Genomic DNA, 19,609 nt, shown 5'->3' with positions numbered 1-19,609 from the left:
AAGAAATAATGAAGGAATAGCCTACATCTGTAGATTGAAACAGCTTTTGATTCAATTGTCCAATTACAAAAATGGTCACTTGAAAAAAGGGGGGTGGCTACTCTCAAGAGCTATAATTCGTAAACCCTTCCTCCAATTTGTATTTAAATACCCTCAAATTAAAGCTGAGAGGCTTTCATACAACTATAACTTGAATATGTTTTGGTAAATACCTAAAATAAACTAAAAATGTGCATGTGTACAAATATATACTGTATATGGAAATAACTGTATATGAAAAATGTAATCTAGTTTGAAAGATTATAAGTCAAGAACTAAATGTATTGTTGTAATTTTGAAATTTGGCCAACAACATAAGATCAAATAGTATTCATAACAGTAAGTTTTAATTATGTAATTCAGTGGTACCCAACCTTTTTTTCGCCGCGGACCGGTCAATGTTTGATAATTTTACCGCGGCCCGCTGGGGGTGGGGGTGTGGGGTGCCGGCTATACAATTAAATTAAAATGTAAAATGTTAATTTAATTGTATTTAAACATGCCTTTTTAACTCACTACAACGCTAAATCAATGAGAACCCTGAGCTTGTTTCTTTGCAACGAGACGGTTTCATCTGGGGTAATAGGAGACAATGACCCCCGAAGTGTGTTGCTTATGTCCAGTTTATTCCGTTGTTTTGTTTTGGTTGCCGTCACTGCAGAAAACCCCGCTTCACACAGATAGCATGTTAGAAATGGCAATAGGGATTTAAGTGCTGTGGTGGCAATCTGGTATTCCGCCATGACTTTAATCCAGAACACCGGCAGAGTTTCTAACTTTCTAACGACGTCTGTTTCATGCTCATTTTTGCTAATTTATGGGTTAAATTTGAGCACACACAATATACACGTACACCAAGCACTGTTAAACATGACAAAGTACCGGTGAACAGAGAGAAGAGCGATACACACCTTCTCTCTCCACCAAAGCTACAACGCCACTGCCACTTGCAGCCGCTCAGCTCCAGACGCCACCTAAACCCGGCCCAATATCATGATATTTTGCGCATGCGCAGTATTGGTGTGGCTTTAGGTGACTTCTCTCAGCTCCCGGTTAACCTCTCGTCTATGGAAAGTCGCCCAAACCCGAGAGAAATACACCACAGTAAATAAAATGGAAATAATTTAATGTTTCTTGGGCGGCCCGGTACCATTTCGTCCACGGACCGGTACCGGTCCGCTGCCCGGGGGTTGGGGACCACTGATGTAATTTATTGCTTTTATATCAGTTTTCTTGTTGTTGTTATTAACAGTAGTAGTAGTAGAGGCAATATTCTAAAATCTGCAAATGTAGCACTGGGTAAAAAAAAAAACAAAAACAACAACAAAAAAAAAAACACTACTAATGATAATAGTAACCTGCAACTATTTGTAACCATTGGGAGTTTTACTACAACTACTACTACAACTACTACTACTAATAACAATAAAGGCAGCAGCAACAGTACTACTACTACTTAATGGAGCAAATTGTAGGAGCAAATAAAAGCAAAACTGGCAATCAAACATTCATCGTAATTCTAGAGCTCTGTACCTGAGGTCATAAATAGCTCATAATAATCAATACTGGAGATTGTTGCTCTCTTTCTGTTTAAACACAAATACAAAACAAAGAATAAACACTTTTCTTTAACTTATTTTGTCCATGCTACTATATTTTAATTTGTATAACAATAATTCAGCCTATTGCTTCTTTACTCAGCTCCAGCTCCAGTTGGACTCTGCTTCCTGTTAAGGATCAAGGCACAAAGGGGTTAATGCACCTGCCTTGAGGTCAGGGTAGCTGTCATAGTGCACTGAAAGCCTCAGAAAACAGCCACATGTTCTGTATGTGCCACAGGTCTTCTCTCACAGCCTTTAAGATCTGTGAAATCAGTAGTTATTGTCAAGACTCCTGCTTGGATTTTCTCTCCCGAAACATTAGTGGGTGTTCCGGCAGTGTGTTTTCTGTCACATGTCTTGTTTCACTCACCTATCTGTTATTGGTTTAATTAGTGTATTTAATTTCTCTGTGTTGTGTTTAGCTTTGCGGGGTCATCATACTTTTGTCGGCATCAGTGTATTGATTTCTGTTCCGTGTCTCGTCCGATGATCGGTAAGTTTCCATCTACAAACTATACCTACCTTTTCCGGGTTGTCTGACTTGTCGTTGTGTTTTCGGATTTTTTAATGTGTTTTCACCATAGTATGATGATGTCTTTGGGTTATGCTGTCTCTCACTCTCTTTGGCTAACCATTTTTGGATAATGTTGAGGATGAAAGTTTACTGAAAGAGCGCAGCAACAGATGCAGCACATTGTGTGGTTCACTTACTGCGGTCAGATGTCGCCATCTAGTGGATGTGTGTCGCAAGGAGAAAAGTCAGTGTTCTGAGATGTAAAGTCAGTTTTTTGAGAGATACAGTCACAATTATCTTTTTATCACAAATATTATTTTTGAAAATGAGGCAGAATTTTTTTTCCAAACTTTTACTTTCCTTTGCTACTGTAACATAGAAATGTCCACACAGGGAAAAAATAAAGGTATATCTAATCTAGCGTGTTTACCTTTCAATTATTATTATTATCTTTAGAAAGATATTTAACATCATGCTAATATATTAAATATAACCGCTTAACAGTTAGTCCAAAATTATCATTAACCTAAAGATAACTTAAAAATTCATATTTAGAGCTCAGACTTTATTTACTACTGGAGTATTATTTTCTGCAGTGAATTGCACCAATTCACTGTGATCTTCTCTGTCCTCAATTAAATCATCAGTTTCTGGTTGATCTAAAGAAGAGAATAAAACTATTATGACTAAATCATGTATTTTAGATTTGTAAGGAAATGTTCACTTACGTCAGACAAGAATGTTCCACTGAACATAGACAGCATTTAAAAATGTTATACATTAGAGTTATAGTGAATTATTATATTTGTTTATTGGTTATTGAATGTGATTTTTATTCAATATAAACAACACCAGACACTATGAGGCTTTATGCTAATTTTAAGGAGAGAAAAAAACAACAAGAAGAAAATCTCCAGAAAAGGACTTCACTGTTATATGAAAAGACACCAAAGAAGCAGCCCTCCTGATTAAAGGCCAGGTAAAGGACAAAAGATAAATCCTTCCCCAGAATAATCACCTTTACATGTAATATTGCTCCAAATATTATCGATAATGGTGTATGCAATACCATGTATAACTTGCATGCTTATATAATATACACACACACACACCCCTAGAGTTTTGATCTTAGGCTTTTCATTAATCAGCAATGTGTTATTTTATATTTTAATTTGAAAACGTTTTGCATTTGTTTGTTGTTGTTGCTAGTTTGAGTTTAGAAACACAATTTTCAGCATTATCAGTAATCTGTGTGTGCATTTTCCTTGAGAACCAATCAAGTTGACTCATGATACCATTTGTTTATTATATCACAATCGCATATCGCAGTCGCAATATTGACCTCAATAATCGCAATATGACATTTTCCCTTTTTCCCCATTTTTTTTGAGCAACCAAATTGACAGAAAATAAAAACTAGCTGCATGCCCTAATCTAAACTACCCAAAAGTACAGTGGGTGGCACCAGGACACTTATCTCTACATCAGGGTCATCTCTCTTCCCACTGGGGTTTCTTTTTATATGACTGAACTGATAAACAGTGAACTTTGTCAATTCAGGTGGATTACAGACTTTAATATGAACTGTGAGTAAAACATTCGAAGTAACATTTCATATAAGAGCTCCTTCTGAACTGAGATACGTGATTTTTTTTTTATTAGAATATTTGAAAGTGAAAATTCAAGTGAAGAGATCAAATGTGCTTTAACAGTAGACACTTTTAAATCAAGATTAATTTAACTCTGCATTTACTGAATGAGCGCTGTGCTGCTTCACACTGACTGCACTTTTATCCAAATCACTTTTACTCCTGTTTTATTCTTTTTAACATACTTTAAACTGTTTTTATTAAAATCACATGTATTTTCTTTAATTGTTCTTTGTTTTTATTATGATTTTATCGTGTGTATCTTATTTTTACACATATTTTTTCTCTCTTATAAGCTCTTTTCTAATTTCTATGTAAAGCACTTTTAATGACCTCTGTGTATGAAATGTGCAATACAAATAAACTTGTCTTGCCTACCTGCAGATTATCTAGCAGTGACAGTCAAGTTAAATATTCACACACACACACACACACACACACACACACACACACACACACACACACACACACACACACACACACACACACACACACACACACACACACACACACACACACACAAAATTATAGTAAATTACTTAATCACAGAAGAGAGACTAATAATTCAGCATGTAGCTCGGAGATGACATGTTCATATAAAAATAATTCATTTATACTTCCTAATTTTATATGTCCACATATAACCCAAAGAAGATTTAAAAAAAATTCATAGTGTGATAAATTAATTTAATTTGTAGAAAAAACATTGATATTAAACATGGACATGGATATTAAAATGTGCTTGGGGAACATTATTGAAAATTTAAAAGGTAAGAGAAATAATGCCAAATATCAGGGCTGAAAGTGAAACAGAGATTTCATTATTTGTGTGATAACAAATAAATTTATTGGCACAATTAAAACTGGAGATTAATGTTAATGACTGTCAATGAATTCTTTCTCTGAAGCACTGCATCAATCAACACAGAAGCACACACACACACACACACACACACACACACACACACACACACACACACACACACACACACACACACACACACACACACACACACACACACACAGGAAACCAAGAACAACAGGGGGAACTCTAAAATCAATTTACACAAAATAACATTATTATTATTATTATTATTATTATTATTATTATTAGTCCTAGAGAGTACAAGGATTCAGAACAATGGCAGGAAAAAAAATAATTACACACACACACACAAAACAAAGTCTCCAGTATACATGTGCTTTACGCAGCACAAACGGAGCTCTAATACAATTACTACACACAACACTCAGTCGCTACAAATACATCAGTGTCATTCACAAGGTTCTCCAGCAACTCTGTAAACACGACTTACAAGCCCCGAGCCTGAGAGAAAACACACTTGTCACTGTGTCTCGGAAGCGCAGTCATTCAGCCACAGTCGGGTTGAGTCTACAACGTTCTCATGCTTACTTTTAAGGCCAGACCCCTCCCGGTCGAGTGGAGGAAGGTTCCTGTGTTACACAGCGTTACACTCGGTTATTCTACTATTAGCTCCCAGAGAGAGATGGCTGAAGTTGCTCCCGCTCCCACCACCGTGCCGGTCAAAGCGCCCAAAAAGAAGGCAGCTTCGAGGACCAAGAAAACAGGCCCTAGCGTCGGCGAGCTTATCGTCAAAACGGTTTCCTCGTCCAAAGAGAGGAGCGGCGTGTCTCTTGCCGCCCTGAAGAAAGCTTTGGCTGCCGGCGGATACGACGTGGAGAAGAACAACTCTCGCGTCAAGCTCGCCGTCAAGGGCCTCATTACTAAAGGCACTCTGGTGCAGACCAAAGGCACCGTCGCGTCTGGATCTTTCAAGCTGAACAAGCAGACCGAAGTTAAGAAGCCCGCAAAGAAAACCGCGCCCAAAACAACAAAGGCAGCCGCCAAAAAACCCGCCGCGGCTAAGAAGCCCAAGAAAGTAGCGGCCAAGAAACTTGCAGCCAAGAAGTCGCCCAAGAAGACGAAGAAGCCCGTCGCTGCCGCCAAGAAAGCCACCAAAAGTCCCAAGAAGGCAGCCAAAAAGCCGGCGACCCCCAAGAAGGCAGCCAAGAGCCCCAAGAGGGCCAAAAAGCTGGCGACCCCCAAATAGGTAAAGGCTGTAAAGCCCAAGACTGCAAAGCCCAAAGCGGTGAAGGTCAAAAAGGCTCCCAAGAAGAAGTAAACGTGTTTGTTTTATACTCCTCAAACGGCTCTTTTAAGAGCCACCCATATTTTCCCTTAAAGAGCTGTTTACTATTCTGATAGACATCATAGTCAAAATGATGACTCCATGATGACTTTAGTGGATTCTGTACCGAGTGTTTAGGAAGCTACAGAGTTGTACATTCACGTTCACATAAGCGTATGGACAACTTAGGAGAATTGGCCAGTTTACATTTTAAATGCAAATGCATGTCTTCACTCTCTTTTATACTAATATATGATTTATAGCTATAAAATCAGTGAATAATAAGGCTCCTGATTATAAATCAGTTGACAAAATATTTTCTCTCTACAATGATATGTATGCAATCAGTCTTTTTTTTTAATTTTCATTCTCTCTCTCTCTCTCTCTCTCTCTCTCACACACACACACACACACACACACACACACACACACACACACACACACACACACACACACACACACACACACACAGTGTCACACACACACACACACACACACACACACACACACACACACACACACACACACACACACACACACACACACACACACACACACACACACACACACACACACACACAGTGTCACACACGGGAATGGGAGGGGTATGTGGCGTAGAATAGAATGATGGACTGACGCTGGAATTCTACGGCGTGTTTCGGATTGGTTCTTCGGTCACAAGGATCTTAGCCAATAAGAGAGTTGACGTGTTGGTTATATATCACAGAGCGCTAGAAGAACAGCGCTGTTATTTCGCTGTTGCTCTTGGAACTTGTCTGAACTACAAGATGAGCGGAAGAGGTAAAACCGGCGGCAAAGCTAGGGCTAAGGCCAAGACTCGTTCATCCAGAGCTGGACTGCAGTTCCCTGTGGGTCGTGTGCACAGGCTTCTGCGTAAAGGTAATTACGCCCAGCGCGTCGGTGCCGGCGCTCCGGTTTACTTGGCCGCAGTGCTCGAGTACCTGACTGCTGAGATCCTCGAGTTGGCTGGCAACGCCGCCCGTGACAACAAGAAGACCCGCATCATTCCCCGCCACCTGCAGCTTGCTGTGCGTAACGACGAGGAGCTGAACAAACTGCTCGGAGGAGTGACCATCGCTCAGGGAGGTGTACTGCCCAACATTCAGGCCGTGCTGCTGCCCAAGAAGACTGAGAAGGCCGTCAAGACCAAGTAAACTCGCGCACTGCTGCGTTTCTCACCACTCAAAAAGGCTCTTTTAAGAGCCACCCACTTTCTCTGAAAAAGTGCAATTTCATCCTAGTTTTTTATTAATACTGTGAGTGTGACAATTCCCCGAATAAGCATTAAAATCTGACGATGATAATAATAACCGGTCTTGTTTTAACACTGATGACTAATAATAATAAATGATGGTGAAGCCTGCTGTCTAAATGATAGAATGAGACGGTAGGTTGCTGACAGACAACAAAAGCGCTGTGTTACTGAGAACGCCAATAGAATAGGGGCGGGCGGTTTGGGTTTCGAACTGTCAGTGACAGAGAACGATCCAATAGTCATCAGGTGACGTAACACGTTCTATCCAATGGCAGACGTGTGCTTTCAATACGCCCAATGACAACAGGGCGGCGTTAGGGCTTAAAAAGACAGCGTTCGTCAGCGACGTTTATTGTGCTTCTACTCCGTGAAATTCACAGATCAACGCAATGGCAAGAACCAAGCAGACCGCCCGTAAATCCACTGGTGGCAAAGCGCCCAGGAAGCAGCTCGCCACTAAGGCTGCTCGCAAGAGCGCCCCGGCTACCGGCGGCGTGAAGAAGCCTCACCGTTACAGGCCCGGCACCGTGGCTCTCAGGGAGATCCGCCGTTATCAGAAGTCTACTGAGCTGCTTATCCGTAAGCTGCCCTTCCAGCGCTTGGTCCGAGAAATCGCTCAGGATTTTAAGACCGATTTGCGTTTCCAGAGCTCGGCCGTCATGGCCTTGCAGGAGGCTAGCGAGGCATACCTGGTCGGTCTGTTCGAGGACACCAATCTTTGCGCCATTCACGCAAAGCGAGTGACCATCATGCCTAAGGACATTCAGCTGGCCCGCCGTATTCGCGGAGAGCGCGCTTAAATTCTCTATAATGTACACAAAGGCTCTTTTAAGAGCCACCACATTCTCTCTGATAAATGAGCACTTCTTCATGTCTTTGTGTGTGAAATTATCGTGTAAGCATCACTTTAATTTATATAAATATGTATGTATGTAAATGTATATATTAACACATGCATGTAAACGTGAATTTGCTTTAGAGAAATTATTTCAAGACAGTACAGTGTGTTTGTGTAAGGAAAATTGTGTTGAGGGATAGGAAGAGTAATTGAACATAAATACATTGCTACTACTTTCAACAACAACAAGGAAACTAAATTAAATTACATAATTAAAAAAATACTGTTATGAATACTATTTGCTAAGTTATTTTCCAAATTTCAAAATTGCAATAGAACATTTAGTTCTTGACTGATAATCTTTCAAACAAGATTACAATTTTCATATACAGTTAGGTCCATATATATTTGGACACAGGCACAATTTTAGATTAGATTAGATTAGATTCAACTTTGTCATTACACATGTACAAGGCAAGGAAATGCTGTTTAGGTCTAACCAGAGTGCAATAGTAGCAAGTGCAGGATATACAGTTGTTGTTGTTGTTTTTTTTTTTTTACAGGATTTAAATAAATAAATTGGTAATTAGGAAGTGATTTACAGATGTGTGTGTGTGTACTATGCACATAATAGATGAACAGAACAGATTTACAGAAGGATATGTGCTGTAACAAAATATATGGCTTTTACTTTAAACAGTAATTCACAGATATGTATGTTCTATGAATATAATATACAAATGAATATATACAGTATGTGCTATGAATATAATATACAGATGTCTATTACTATAAAATAAAATTTAAAAAAGGCTGAAAGCTCAACGTAGACCTTCTTGTGGAGGTCCTCCATGGCAGGAATTGGAGTTCCTGTGATGCTCTGGGCGGTTTTCACCACCCGCTGCAATGCCCTGCTATACCAGACTGAGACTTTTAGGTTTTTTTTTAAGGTATTTACCAAAACATATACAGACTATAGTTGTATAGGTATAGTGGGCTGTGCATGAAAATGGTTGCAGTTCCTGAACATTTTACTTAATATTTTTGTTCAACCCCTTGAAATAAAGCTGAACGTCTGCTCTGCAAATGCATCTTTTACATTTTAATTTTATTCTGTGGCATACATAGCCAAAAGTATGGACCTATATATGGACCTAATGTGTGTTTGTGTGGTGTGTGTGTGTGTGTGTGTGTGTGTGTGTGTGTGTGTGTGTGTGTGTACTGTATATTTAAAACGTATTTCAATTATGTCTGTACATTCTGTACTGCTTTTGATTTTTTTTTCTTTTTTTCTTTTATTCTTTGTGTATTGTTTGGTTCTGTCTGGTTTCCCACATTTGATGTTCGAATTTTGACTTCAATGAGCTTTCCTTGTAAATGACACTGAGTTTTAGAATGAGATCAGTGTTGGAGACAATGTAGCTCACTTAGACTATAAACCTTATAGATTATATAATATTTTGTGTTTTACAGCTGATAAAATGACCCCTGAATCTTGTCTTTGCATTCCTTTCTGTGTTGCTTGTAATCTACTCTCAGGGTTAAACATGGACTCGGTTTAATGTACCCAGACGAACAGGGAACACCGGGCCCCCTAGTAGTGGACCAAGGAGTATAGAATACAGGCCTCAAGCCACAGACGTGCTCAAATGGACGTTTTACATCTAAACAGTGAAGTTTAATGTTGTCCAACCACACCATTTTACTAACCTCCATACATTGCTAAGTGTTTGTCTGTATATTTTTATTGAAATATTTACTTTGCATACCTTGGGTTAAATTCTACTACTACTACTACTACTACTACTACTACTACTACTACTACTACTAAGTCTTATAACAATAATGATGATGATGATCCTTGTGTGTACAGAGAGGTTGCAGCAGAAAAATTCACTAGTAAGTTAAAAGCTGTGGCTTTCTCTTTGTTTATGAACGTGTTCTATTGTTTGAGCGCTGGCCTTTGACCCGCCTCCTTGCCTGTTCTCAACTGGGTCCAGGAGATGGAGGATAAGTAATCAGCCTCTGTGTGGTGTATTTTATTGCGCGGCTTCACTTCGAGAGAGCAGCAGCATGTCTGGTAGAGGTAAAGGCGGTAAGGGACTCGGCAAAGGGGGCGCTAAGCGTCATCGTAAGGTCCTTCGCGATAATATCCAGGGAATCACCAAGCCGGCTATTCGCCGTCTGGCTCGCCGTGGCGGTGTTAAGCGTATTTCCGGCCTGATCTACGAAGAGACTCGCGGTGTGCTGAAGGTCTTCTTGGAGAACGTCATCCGCGACGCCGTCACCTACACCGAGCACGCCAAAAGAAAGACCGTCACCGCCATGGATGTGGTGTACGCTCTGAAACGCCAGGGACGTACTCTGTACGGCTTCGGCGGATAAACATTCAACTCCGAACCACGTCAACACAACGGCTCTTTTAAGAGCCACCCAAATATCCACAAAGAGATGTTCCTTCTTTACTGTATTTGTATGTGTCGGGAAAAGACGCGAATGACGTTAAAAGTCGTGTATAAAACATATCAGATATATGTATATAATCGATGTTCTTGAGTACGAATAATGTTAGTCCATTGATTTGGTATTTCTCTCTATAGTTCTCTTCTTTCGTCTAGTGTGTGATGCAAAATCATGTATATACCTCTTGATTTTACTTTTTTTTTTTTTGTTTTGTTTTCTTTCATAGTGTGAGTGAAACACGTGCAGAGTCTGGTGGTAGAAATAGGATCTCTCCCCCCCCCCCTTTTTTTTGTCATAAAACACGAAGTTGAGTGTAAAATGGCGGAAGGGGAACAAAGCACAGCGGGAACAGTGGGGAGGAGTAAGTGTGTAGGAGGAGCGGGAGGAGGCGCTTTGGGATTTTGACCAATAACACACATTTGTTCTCTTGTGCATAATTACAATCTCAGCCTGTATATACAGCAGCTGCTAGGTAGGTGTTACTCATTTTCGCGCAGTTCACTCGAACAGCAACACCATGCCTGAACCAGCTAAGACCGCGCCCAAGAAGGGTTCCAAGAAAGCCGTGACCAAGACTGCAGGGAAAGGCGGCAAGAAGCGCAGAAAGACCAGGAAGGAGAGTTACGCCATCTACGTGTACAAAGTCCTGAAGCAGGTGCACCCTGATACCGGGATCTCCTCTAAGGCCATGGGCATCATGAACTCGTTCGTCAACGACATTTTTGAGCGCATCGCCGGTGAGTCTTCTCGTCTGGCTCACTACAACAAGCGCTCCACCATCACCTCTAGGGAGATCCAGACTGCCGTGCGTCTGTTGCTTCCCGGAGAGTTGGCCAAGCACGCCGTGTCTGAGGGCACAAAGGCCGTCACCAAGTACACCAGCTCCAAGTAAAGCGCCTTACCGCCGTCTTTATCAACACAAAGGCTCTTTTAAGAGCCACCTACTTTTTCATACAACGTGCAAATCTCCTTTCTGTAAGTCGAGGACACACACAGGCTGTAAACGATCAATAAAATTTCTAATCTATTTATTCCATCAGTGCTATTATATTTTAATTTGTATTTGCAATTATTAGCTTTGCTAAGGATTTTGCTTTTTATTTCAAACATTATTGAACAATATCATTGGATATATTAATGCTGGTTCACTAGGTAACAGACTCCAGATACCATGAGTTTAAAACATTGTTCAAAGTTACAATGAAAAAGTTTTGAAGTTACCTGTTCATTTACAGGGCATTCTTTTGTAAATGAACTATATGCAAAACTATATTTAACTACACATCTCACAGCAAGTCTTCAATAGTTACAAGCCATAATACATCACTAATGTTTTATAATATAAGCTTTAAGTTTACATTTTTAATACATTGTTCACTTTCATTTAAAGTAAGATGTTTTATATTTCACTATACTCATACTTATTTATTTTCACATATATACTTTTGTTACATTGTTTAAACCAGTCTTTATATTTAAATGTAAAATCTCTGTATACTAGTTTATTAAAAAGGTAAGTTTTCTCTCGCTCTTCCTATCCTCTTTCTCCATGAGTTCATGTCTCTTATCCATTCAGTCCTTCTTTTCAGCCTCTGTCACGTGTTTACAAAAAGCTATGTTTAATTTATCACCCAGATCAGTAGCACTCAGACGTCCCAACTTTGTTGGTTTGTATAGAAATGTTTGTGTTGTAACTTTTCTATTGTTTCCCCATATAAAACCAACACACACTTTTTTAATTTTATTATCATTTTATTGTCAGGGGCAAAGACAATAATTTAGACAATACAAATGTCTTAATTAACTGAATTCTTGTTTTATAATTAGCTATTTCCAGTTTTCAATTTCAGTTTTTATTTAATATTATTTATCAGCACAATTACTGTTTGTAATTGATAAGCCTAATACTTTCACCTCTTCTTTGGTTTGGGTGTCTAGGGTGGAACAACACTATTGCTCAGCCATACATGCTTCTGTTTTGTTTTGATTCAGTTTAGTGCCAGATATTTTTTAATATTTCTTGAAATGTCTCATTATCACCTTTATAACAATTTTAATTAACATTCACTTTGAATTAATCATCAGCATAAGCTGTAACCTTAACCACTCTTCCTGCCATTGTTTTTACACCTTGTATTCTTTCATCGTGTTTGATTTTGTGTAAGACTGGTCTAATTGCAGTATTAGTATTATTAGTATTAGCAATAATAGTAAATAAATAAAAATGAACTAATAAATTACTACTACTACAAATATTATTATTATTATTATTATTATTATTATTATTATTAATACTAATAATAATATTTACTACAAATTATATTTCTAAGGTTTGAGTAACCTGCACTTCCTAAATTTGGCCACACGATGGCGGTCAACATCCATCCACAATGATATTATTATTTGTGTATTATTTAGCTTATTAATTATTTAATCTGTGTGCTCTTTTTATCATTTGGTAACAAACAGACAAACATTTAAAAACACTTCTTACATTATGTATCCTTGTTTTGAATAGCAGTTGTGTGAGGAGTGAGAAGATGTTGCATGTAGGTTGTGTGCAGGATCACACACACATTTAATGGAAAACATCAAATTTATTATTACAATGAAAACCAAATACTGCAGCTATTACAATAGCATAGCTTCGTCGTAGAAGAGTCCGGTGCTAAATCGGCTGCCTGCAGTCTAGACCTTTCAATTACTGAAGATCATGCAGGTATATTTCGATAAGTACTGAAAATATAAATCGTGTGCAAACTTAATAAGTTTCCTGTCTCAGGAATGTTTTTTATTTATTTAATTTATTTTATTTATTTAATAGTTGTTTTTTATTCATATTATTTATTCAAACTTAAAACCAGGATTCATGAACAATAAAAGAAAAATCACAAGACAATGTAAAGATGTTTAAGAGGTGAAGTCAGATGCAGTGAGTTGAACAGCAACAGTGGAATAGTTCTGTGTTTTATTGGTGCCTCAGTTCACTGTCACTGATGTGAACTGATGATCTGTACAGTTAAACTACAACAGCATCACTTCCTGGTTTTCTAGAGACATGTAAAGTTCAGCACATACAGCAATATTTGAGACAGAAACAACCAGAGACTCTAATGAACTTATTATCAGAGGTTTAAAGCTCTCAGATTCTGTACTTTATCACTGTTCTTTTAGAAACATAACACAGACATAATACAGAGTCAGTGACAGGCTGTACAAAAACTATACAAAATGTCATAGACACATGCAAGAGGTTTCTAAAAAACTTTTTATCAGTTAACCACAGACCTAAAAAAAAAACAAAAAAAAAAACATGCAGCTGGAAGAAATGCACCTCATATAAAAATAAAGAGGGTTCCAACATGAATGAATAAGAGAACAGCAGCAGTGCTATGGATAATATCAAACAGATACAGGTCAAGTGCTTCAGTTATTATTCAAATCAAATATCAGAATATAATCTGAAAAATATGATCTGAGTGATGTCATGTTCTATTGTACAAAATGAGCTAGTTTGAGTATTTCAGAAAATTTTCATACAATAATATAAATATGCAATAATGTAAATATATTTACAATCACGGACCCTTATGAATTATAGCTCCACCCTGTGACTTAGATGAGTGTGAGTGAATGGGACAATTAAAAGAGTAAGTGGGCAAATGTGTAGGTTCAAGAAGAGCAGTGGTGAAAAACTGAAGACAAACAGACATCATAAGGTGTAATCAGCTTAGCAAAAATATTTATATAAAAGCTGTATATTAAATCCAAAATGGTATGTGAACAATGAACATATAAAATACATATCAGCAGATTTCAAAATCTAATCAAATTAAATCCCAATGTTATAGATGTATGATTTTGGTTTGGCCTATTTATAAAGTCGTTCCTAATTTGTAAAATCCGATCTAAATTAACCTTTGACCTGTTTATAATTTTAATTTTCTAATCTATTTATTGGATCTAATTTTAAATGGCTAGAAAGTGAACAAAGTGAAGAAAAGAAAAATGGAAAACAATAAAAATAAAAAATACAGCAGTATGCAGAACAACAATTAAAAAACAATATATGAATAATAATTCAAATTCAATTAAATTTATAAACAGTTCTGAGATTTTTTGTGACTCAGTGCAGTGACGTTAGCTGAACATTCACCTAAAGTCCTGTTGACCAAAAAAATAAGAAAAGATATCTGTCTTGAGGGGAAAAAGTTTATCAACTCACGTTGTCCTTTTAATACATGTGACAAAGGCAATGGAAAGAAAGACTGGATGGATAAAAGATATGAACTCATAGAGAAAGAGGATAGGAAGAGCAAGAAAAAAAGAAACTTTTTTATAAATTATTTTTTAACCACCCACTTTCTCATAAAAGGTACAAATATCCTTTTCTCTCTCTCTCTGTGTGTGTGTGTGTGTCTGTCTGTGAGAGAGAGAGAGAGAGAGAGAGAGAGAGAGAGAGAGAGAGAGAGAGAGAGAGAGAGAGAGAGAGAGAGAGATTAACAAAACAAAGGAAAACACTTTATTTCAGGTATGTATTTCATCAGTGCTACTATATTTTAATTTGTAATTACAATTGCCAAAAAATCCTGTTTCTACCACCAGACTTTACACGTCTTTCACTCAGACAAACACACACAACCACAAAAAAAGGGAGAGATAGAGACATATATAAATATAAATCAATTAACTTGTAATTTCAGGAGTCATGTTATCAGCTGTAAAACACAACATATTGCAGAATCTATAAGGTTTATAGTCTAAGTGAGCTACATTTTCTCCAACACTAATCTCATTCTAAAACTCAGTGTCATTCACAAGGAAAGCTCATTGAAGTCAACATTCAAACATCAAACGTGGGTCAAAACAAAACCTTTTGGTGGCCATCATTTGAACATCTATGTTAGATTACATGTATATAAGTAGACTCTGTTATAAATAAACAATACAACAGCTGAACAACAGAGTCTGATACACTGTACACTCTATTGTACTGAAAGCAGAGCAATGAAGTGTGATTCTAATAGTTTGTGTGACAGCCAGAATCTGGAAATCAATGTGAACTGGTTATTAATCACTGATATATGCATTATTCAAACTAAGGGTTAACCAAAATTCAGAATTTTAGAACCAACCAATACCATACACAAAGAAAGAAAGAAAGAAAGAAAGAAAGAAAGAAAGAAAGAAAGAAAGAAATCAAAAGCAGTACAGAATATACAGACATAACTGAAACATGTTATATATATATATATATATATATATATATATATATATATATATATATATATATATATATATATATATATATATATATATATATATACACAGTTAGGTCCATATATATTTGGACACAGGCACAATTTTCATACTTTTGGCTATGTATGCCATAGAATAAAATGAAAAAAAAAAAAAAAAAAAAGATGCATTTGAAGAGCAGACGTTCAGATTTAATTCAAGTGGTTGAACAAAATTATCAGGTAAAAGGTTCAGGAACTGCAACAATTTTTATGCACAGTCCCCCATTTTCAGGGGTTCAAATGTAATTAGACAAATGAATATAATCATAAATAAAATGTTCATTTTTAATATTTTGTTGAAAATCCTTTGCAGGCAATGACTGCCTGAAGTCTGGAGACCATGGACATCACCAAATACCACACTTGGAATCAACTCCAGCCATTTTACTTGCTTAATTGATGAAGAAATAATGAAGGAATAGCCTACACCTGTCCATGAAACAGCTTTTGATTCAAATGTCCAATTTACAAAAATTGGTCCCTTGAAAAAAGGAGGGTGGCTACACTCAAGATCACTCAATTCTTAAACCCTTACTCCAATTTGGATGCAAATACCCTCAAATTATTTCAGCCCACTATATCTATACAACTATAACTTGAATATGTTTTGGTACAGTAAATACCTAAAAAAAAAACCTAAAAATGTGCATGTGTCCAAATATATATGGACCGAACTGTATATGACAAGTGTAATCTAGTTTGAAAGATTATAAGTCAAGAACTAAATGTATTGTTGTAATTTTGAAATTTGGCCAACAACATATAAGATCAAATAGTATTCATAACAGTAAGTTTTAATTATGTAATTTATTGCTTTTATTGTTTTCTTGTATTCTAAAATGTGCAAATGTAGCACCGGGTAAAAAAAAAAGAATAATAAAAAATACTACTACTAATAATAATAGTAACCTGCAACTATTTGTAACCATTGTGAGTTTTACTACTACTACTACTACTACTACTAATAATAATAATAATAATAATAAAGGAAGCAGCAACAGTACTACTACTACTTAAATGAGCAAATTGTAGGCGCAAATAAAAGCAAAATTGGCAATCAAACATTCATTGAAATTTTAGAGCTCTGTACCTGTGGCCATAATTAGCTCATAATAATAAACACTGGTGATTTTCGCTCTGTTTAAACACAAAACAAAGAATAAACACTATTTTTCTTTAACATATTTTGTCCATGTTACTCTATTTTAATTTGTATTTATGAATTAGATAATAACAATAATTCAGCCTATTGCTTCTTTATTCAGCTCCAGCTCCATTTAGACTGAAATGAAACTGATGTATTTGTAGCGGCTGAGTGTTGTGTGTAGTAATTGTAACGGAGCCCCCTTGTGCTGCATAAAGCACATCTATATGAGAGAGAGAGAGAGAGAGAGAGAGAGAGAGAGAGAGAGAGAGAGAGAGAGAGAGAGAGAGAGAGAGAGAGCATTTGCGTGTGTATTTTTTTTGTGTGTATCAAATCAATCAAATCACATCACATTTTATTTGACACATACATACAAAGTACAACATGCAGTAAAATGCTTTCTACTTTTTTAAATGCTTATTTATTTATTTATTTATTTATTTTACAAAAGCAGTGAAATGCTTTTTTATTCAAGCATAAAAGTAAAAAGGAATGCAATTTGGGTAAATAAATAAATAATAAAATATGTGAGAAAATAGTGTATATACATAAATGTGTTTAATGATTGTCCTTAAAATGTCCATGTGCAGTATTTTGTATAAAGTGTATAAAGTGGCAAGTTTATACACTTTTACAAGTTTATACAAGTTTCATACAAGTGTATATATATATATATATATATATATATATATATATATATATATATATATATATATATATATATATATATATATATAAAAAGCACATGCCACCGTTCTGAATCCTTGTACTCTCTAATGACTTTTTTTTTTACTATTTTGTGTAAATTGATTGAGTGCAGAACTTTAGATAATTATTTGTTAGACAGCCATTAACATTAATCTGTAGTTTAAATTGTGCCAATAAATGTATTTGTTATCACACAAATAATGAAATCTTTGTTTCACTTCCAACCCTGATATTTGCCATTATTTCTCTTACTTTCTTAATTTTCTATAATATTCCCCAAGCATTTTTTTAATATCCATGTTTTTTCTTCAAATGTATTATTTTATTACACTATGGATTTTTTTTTAAAATCCTGTATGGGTTATATGTGAACAGATAAAATATCGGAAATGTGAATTAGTCTCTCTTTTGTGATTTAATGATTTACTATAATTGACTAATATCTGACTTTATTTTTGCCTATGTATTTAAGATCTGTAAGAACATCTGAAAAAGCAATCAATGCTTCTGGTGACATTGTAGAATACAGTGAATATTTCCAGATGCAGTAACATCTACTCCTTTAACAGAAAACAGCACATACAGTATGTCAGCAAACAGCACGATGGTTGAGAGATAATGTCTTACTCTAAAATGCCAAATGTCAAAGTGGAATGCTGTACTATTAAACCTTGCAGCCCCTTCTTTCACAGCAGTTGGAAGGAGAACAGCACAATTGTGTAACAGTTGCAAATATTATATTTGTCAATATAATATATAACAATGTGTATATTTCATGTCTAAAGAGCCCAACCTATTATTATTCTGTTCATATTGTAATCATACTGTAAATACTGTACATCTTGTACTTGCTGCTTATTGCACTTCTGGTTAGATGCAAAACTGCATTTTGTTGACTTGTACTTGCACATGTATAATGACAGTAAAGTTGAATATAATCTTATCTAATTTAAAATTAAATTGGCAGGTCCAAATTAAAGGAGGTGCCATCGCAGAATCCAGACCTTGCACTATTTGTAGATGGATCAGCCATCAGAAACCAGAAAAAAGTCAGTAGTTATGTAAGACATGGTCACAGAATATGAAATAGTGAAAGTTGAATCACTAGCAGGACACCTCTCTGCACCAGCAGAGTTAATTGCTCTAACAGAAGCATGTAAATTACAATGCAAAAGTCTTACAATTTATACTGATAGCATATATGCTTCCAGAGTAGCACATGATTTTGGCACATTGTGGAAACATGGTTTTCCTTTTTAGATAAATATAATGGCCTGATTTCTGTTTTCCTGGATGAAGTCATATTAACAAAATATAGTGCTATATAAATGTGCAGCACATACAGGAAAATGACTATTTCACAATGCAATGCCAAAGCTGATGCAGCAGCAAAGGCAGCCGAACAAAAATCCTCAATTTATAAGAAACGGTATGCATTTTGATAATATGTACTCCCACAGTTGACCTCAGGCATGTTGCACAGCAAAAAAAAAAAAAGAGCAGCATGGAGAAAAGCAGGATGTGTGGTAAGAAATGGGGGTTTGGTAATGGATGTGTGGTAAGAAGTGGGGGTTTGGTACAGCCCCAATGACAAACCATACTTGCCAAATAAATTGCTTCTTTACTATAATAAATTGATGCATGTAAGACCATGCACCTAAAGGATAAACTCAGCATAAAACTGTCATCCATATATAAACCTGTGCCTATCATTGAAACACAAGGAACAGGTGTGTTAATAGATTAATGGAAGGGCGGTGCAACACACATGATACACAAAAGCAAAAACAAAATCACACAACAAAAGCTGCCAGAATGTTTAAGAACAGTCCAAGCCATTCCTGGGAAATAAATTGCGAACCTTATAACACTCCCAACATGCCTACCAGTGTGCTATTTTCTCAAAACTTTCGCAATGTGTGTTAAA

At 36.4% G+C, this 19,609-nt stretch overlaps 4 protein-coding genes across 4 annotated transcripts; all 4 read left to right on the top strand.

Annotated features, from left to right (window-relative positions):
* The first annotated feature begins 5,212 nt into the window (after positions 1-5,212).
* On the top strand, positions 5,213-6,015 carry LOC113658964 (histone H1-like). The gene has a single exon (XM_047809736.1). It carries the CDS (start codon positions 5,312-5,314, stop codon positions 5,873-5,875), a length of 564 nt encoding a protein of 187 aa, XP_047665692.1. The 5' UTR covers positions 5,213-5,311; the 3' UTR covers positions 5,876-6,015.
* A 562-nt stretch (positions 6,016-6,577) lies between these two features.
* Positions 6,578-7,182, top strand: LOC113651101 (histone H2A). Its single transcript, XM_027159756.2, has one exon. It carries the CDS (start codon positions 6,742-6,744, stop codon positions 7,126-7,128), a length of 387 nt encoding a protein of 128 aa, XP_027015557.1. The 5' UTR covers positions 6,578-6,741; the 3' UTR covers positions 7,129-7,182.
* Positions 7,183-7,602: 420 nt separating this feature from the next.
* On the top strand, positions 7,603-10,505 carry LOC113658969 (histone H3-like). Its single transcript, XM_047809791.1, has 2 exons — positions 7,603-7,969; positions 10,132-10,505. The coding sequence occupies exons 1-2, from the start codon at positions 7,619-7,621 to the stop codon at positions 10,450-10,452; spliced, it is 672 nt and encodes a 223-aa protein (XP_047665747.1). The 5' UTR covers positions 7,603-7,618; the 3' UTR covers positions 10,453-10,505.
* A 485-nt stretch (positions 10,506-10,990) lies between these two features.
* LOC113651103 (histone H2B-like) lies at positions 10,991-17,010 on the top strand. The gene is made up of 2 exons (XM_027159758.2): positions 10,991-11,418; positions 16,144-17,010. Exons 1-2 carry the CDS (start codon positions 11,048-11,050, stop codon positions 16,148-16,150), a joined length of 378 nt encoding a protein of 125 aa, XP_027015559.1. The 5' UTR covers positions 10,991-11,047; the 3' UTR covers positions 16,151-17,010.
* The last annotated feature ends 2,599 nt before the right edge of the window (positions 17,011-19,609 follow it).

This window comes from Tachysurus fulvidraco, chromosome 2, assembly GCF_022655615.1.
Source record: "Tachysurus fulvidraco isolate hzauxx_2018 chromosome 2, HZAU_PFXX_2.0, whole genome shotgun sequence".
In the NCBI taxonomy this organism is placed as follows: Eukaryota; Metazoa; Chordata; class Actinopteri; order Siluriformes; family Bagridae; genus Tachysurus; species Tachysurus fulvidraco.
The sequence above is the reverse complement of the archived record's forward strand: the minus strand, read 5'-3'. Positions and strand labels throughout refer to the sequence as shown.

Coding starts and splice junctions, on each gene's coding strand:
- LOC113658964 (XM_047809736.1), top strand. CDS start 5,312: ATGGCTGAAGTTGCTCCCGCTCCCACCACCGTGCCGGTCAAAGCGCCC.
- LOC113651103 (XM_027159758.2), top strand. CDS start 11,048: ATGCCTGAACCAGCTAAGACCGCGCCCAAGAAGGGTTCCAAGAAAGCC.
- LOC113651101 (XM_027159756.2), top strand. CDS start 6,742: ATGAGCGGAAGAGGTAAAACCGGCGGCAAAGCTAGGGCTAAGGCCAAG.
- LOC113658969 (XM_047809791.1), top strand. CDS start 7,619: ATGGCAAGAACCAAGCAGACCGCCCGTAAATCCACTGGTGGCAAAGCG. Junction 7,970..10,131: donor GCGCCATTCACGCAAAGCGA/GTGACCATCATG, acceptor TCACTTCGAGAG/AGCAGCAGCATGTCTGGTAG.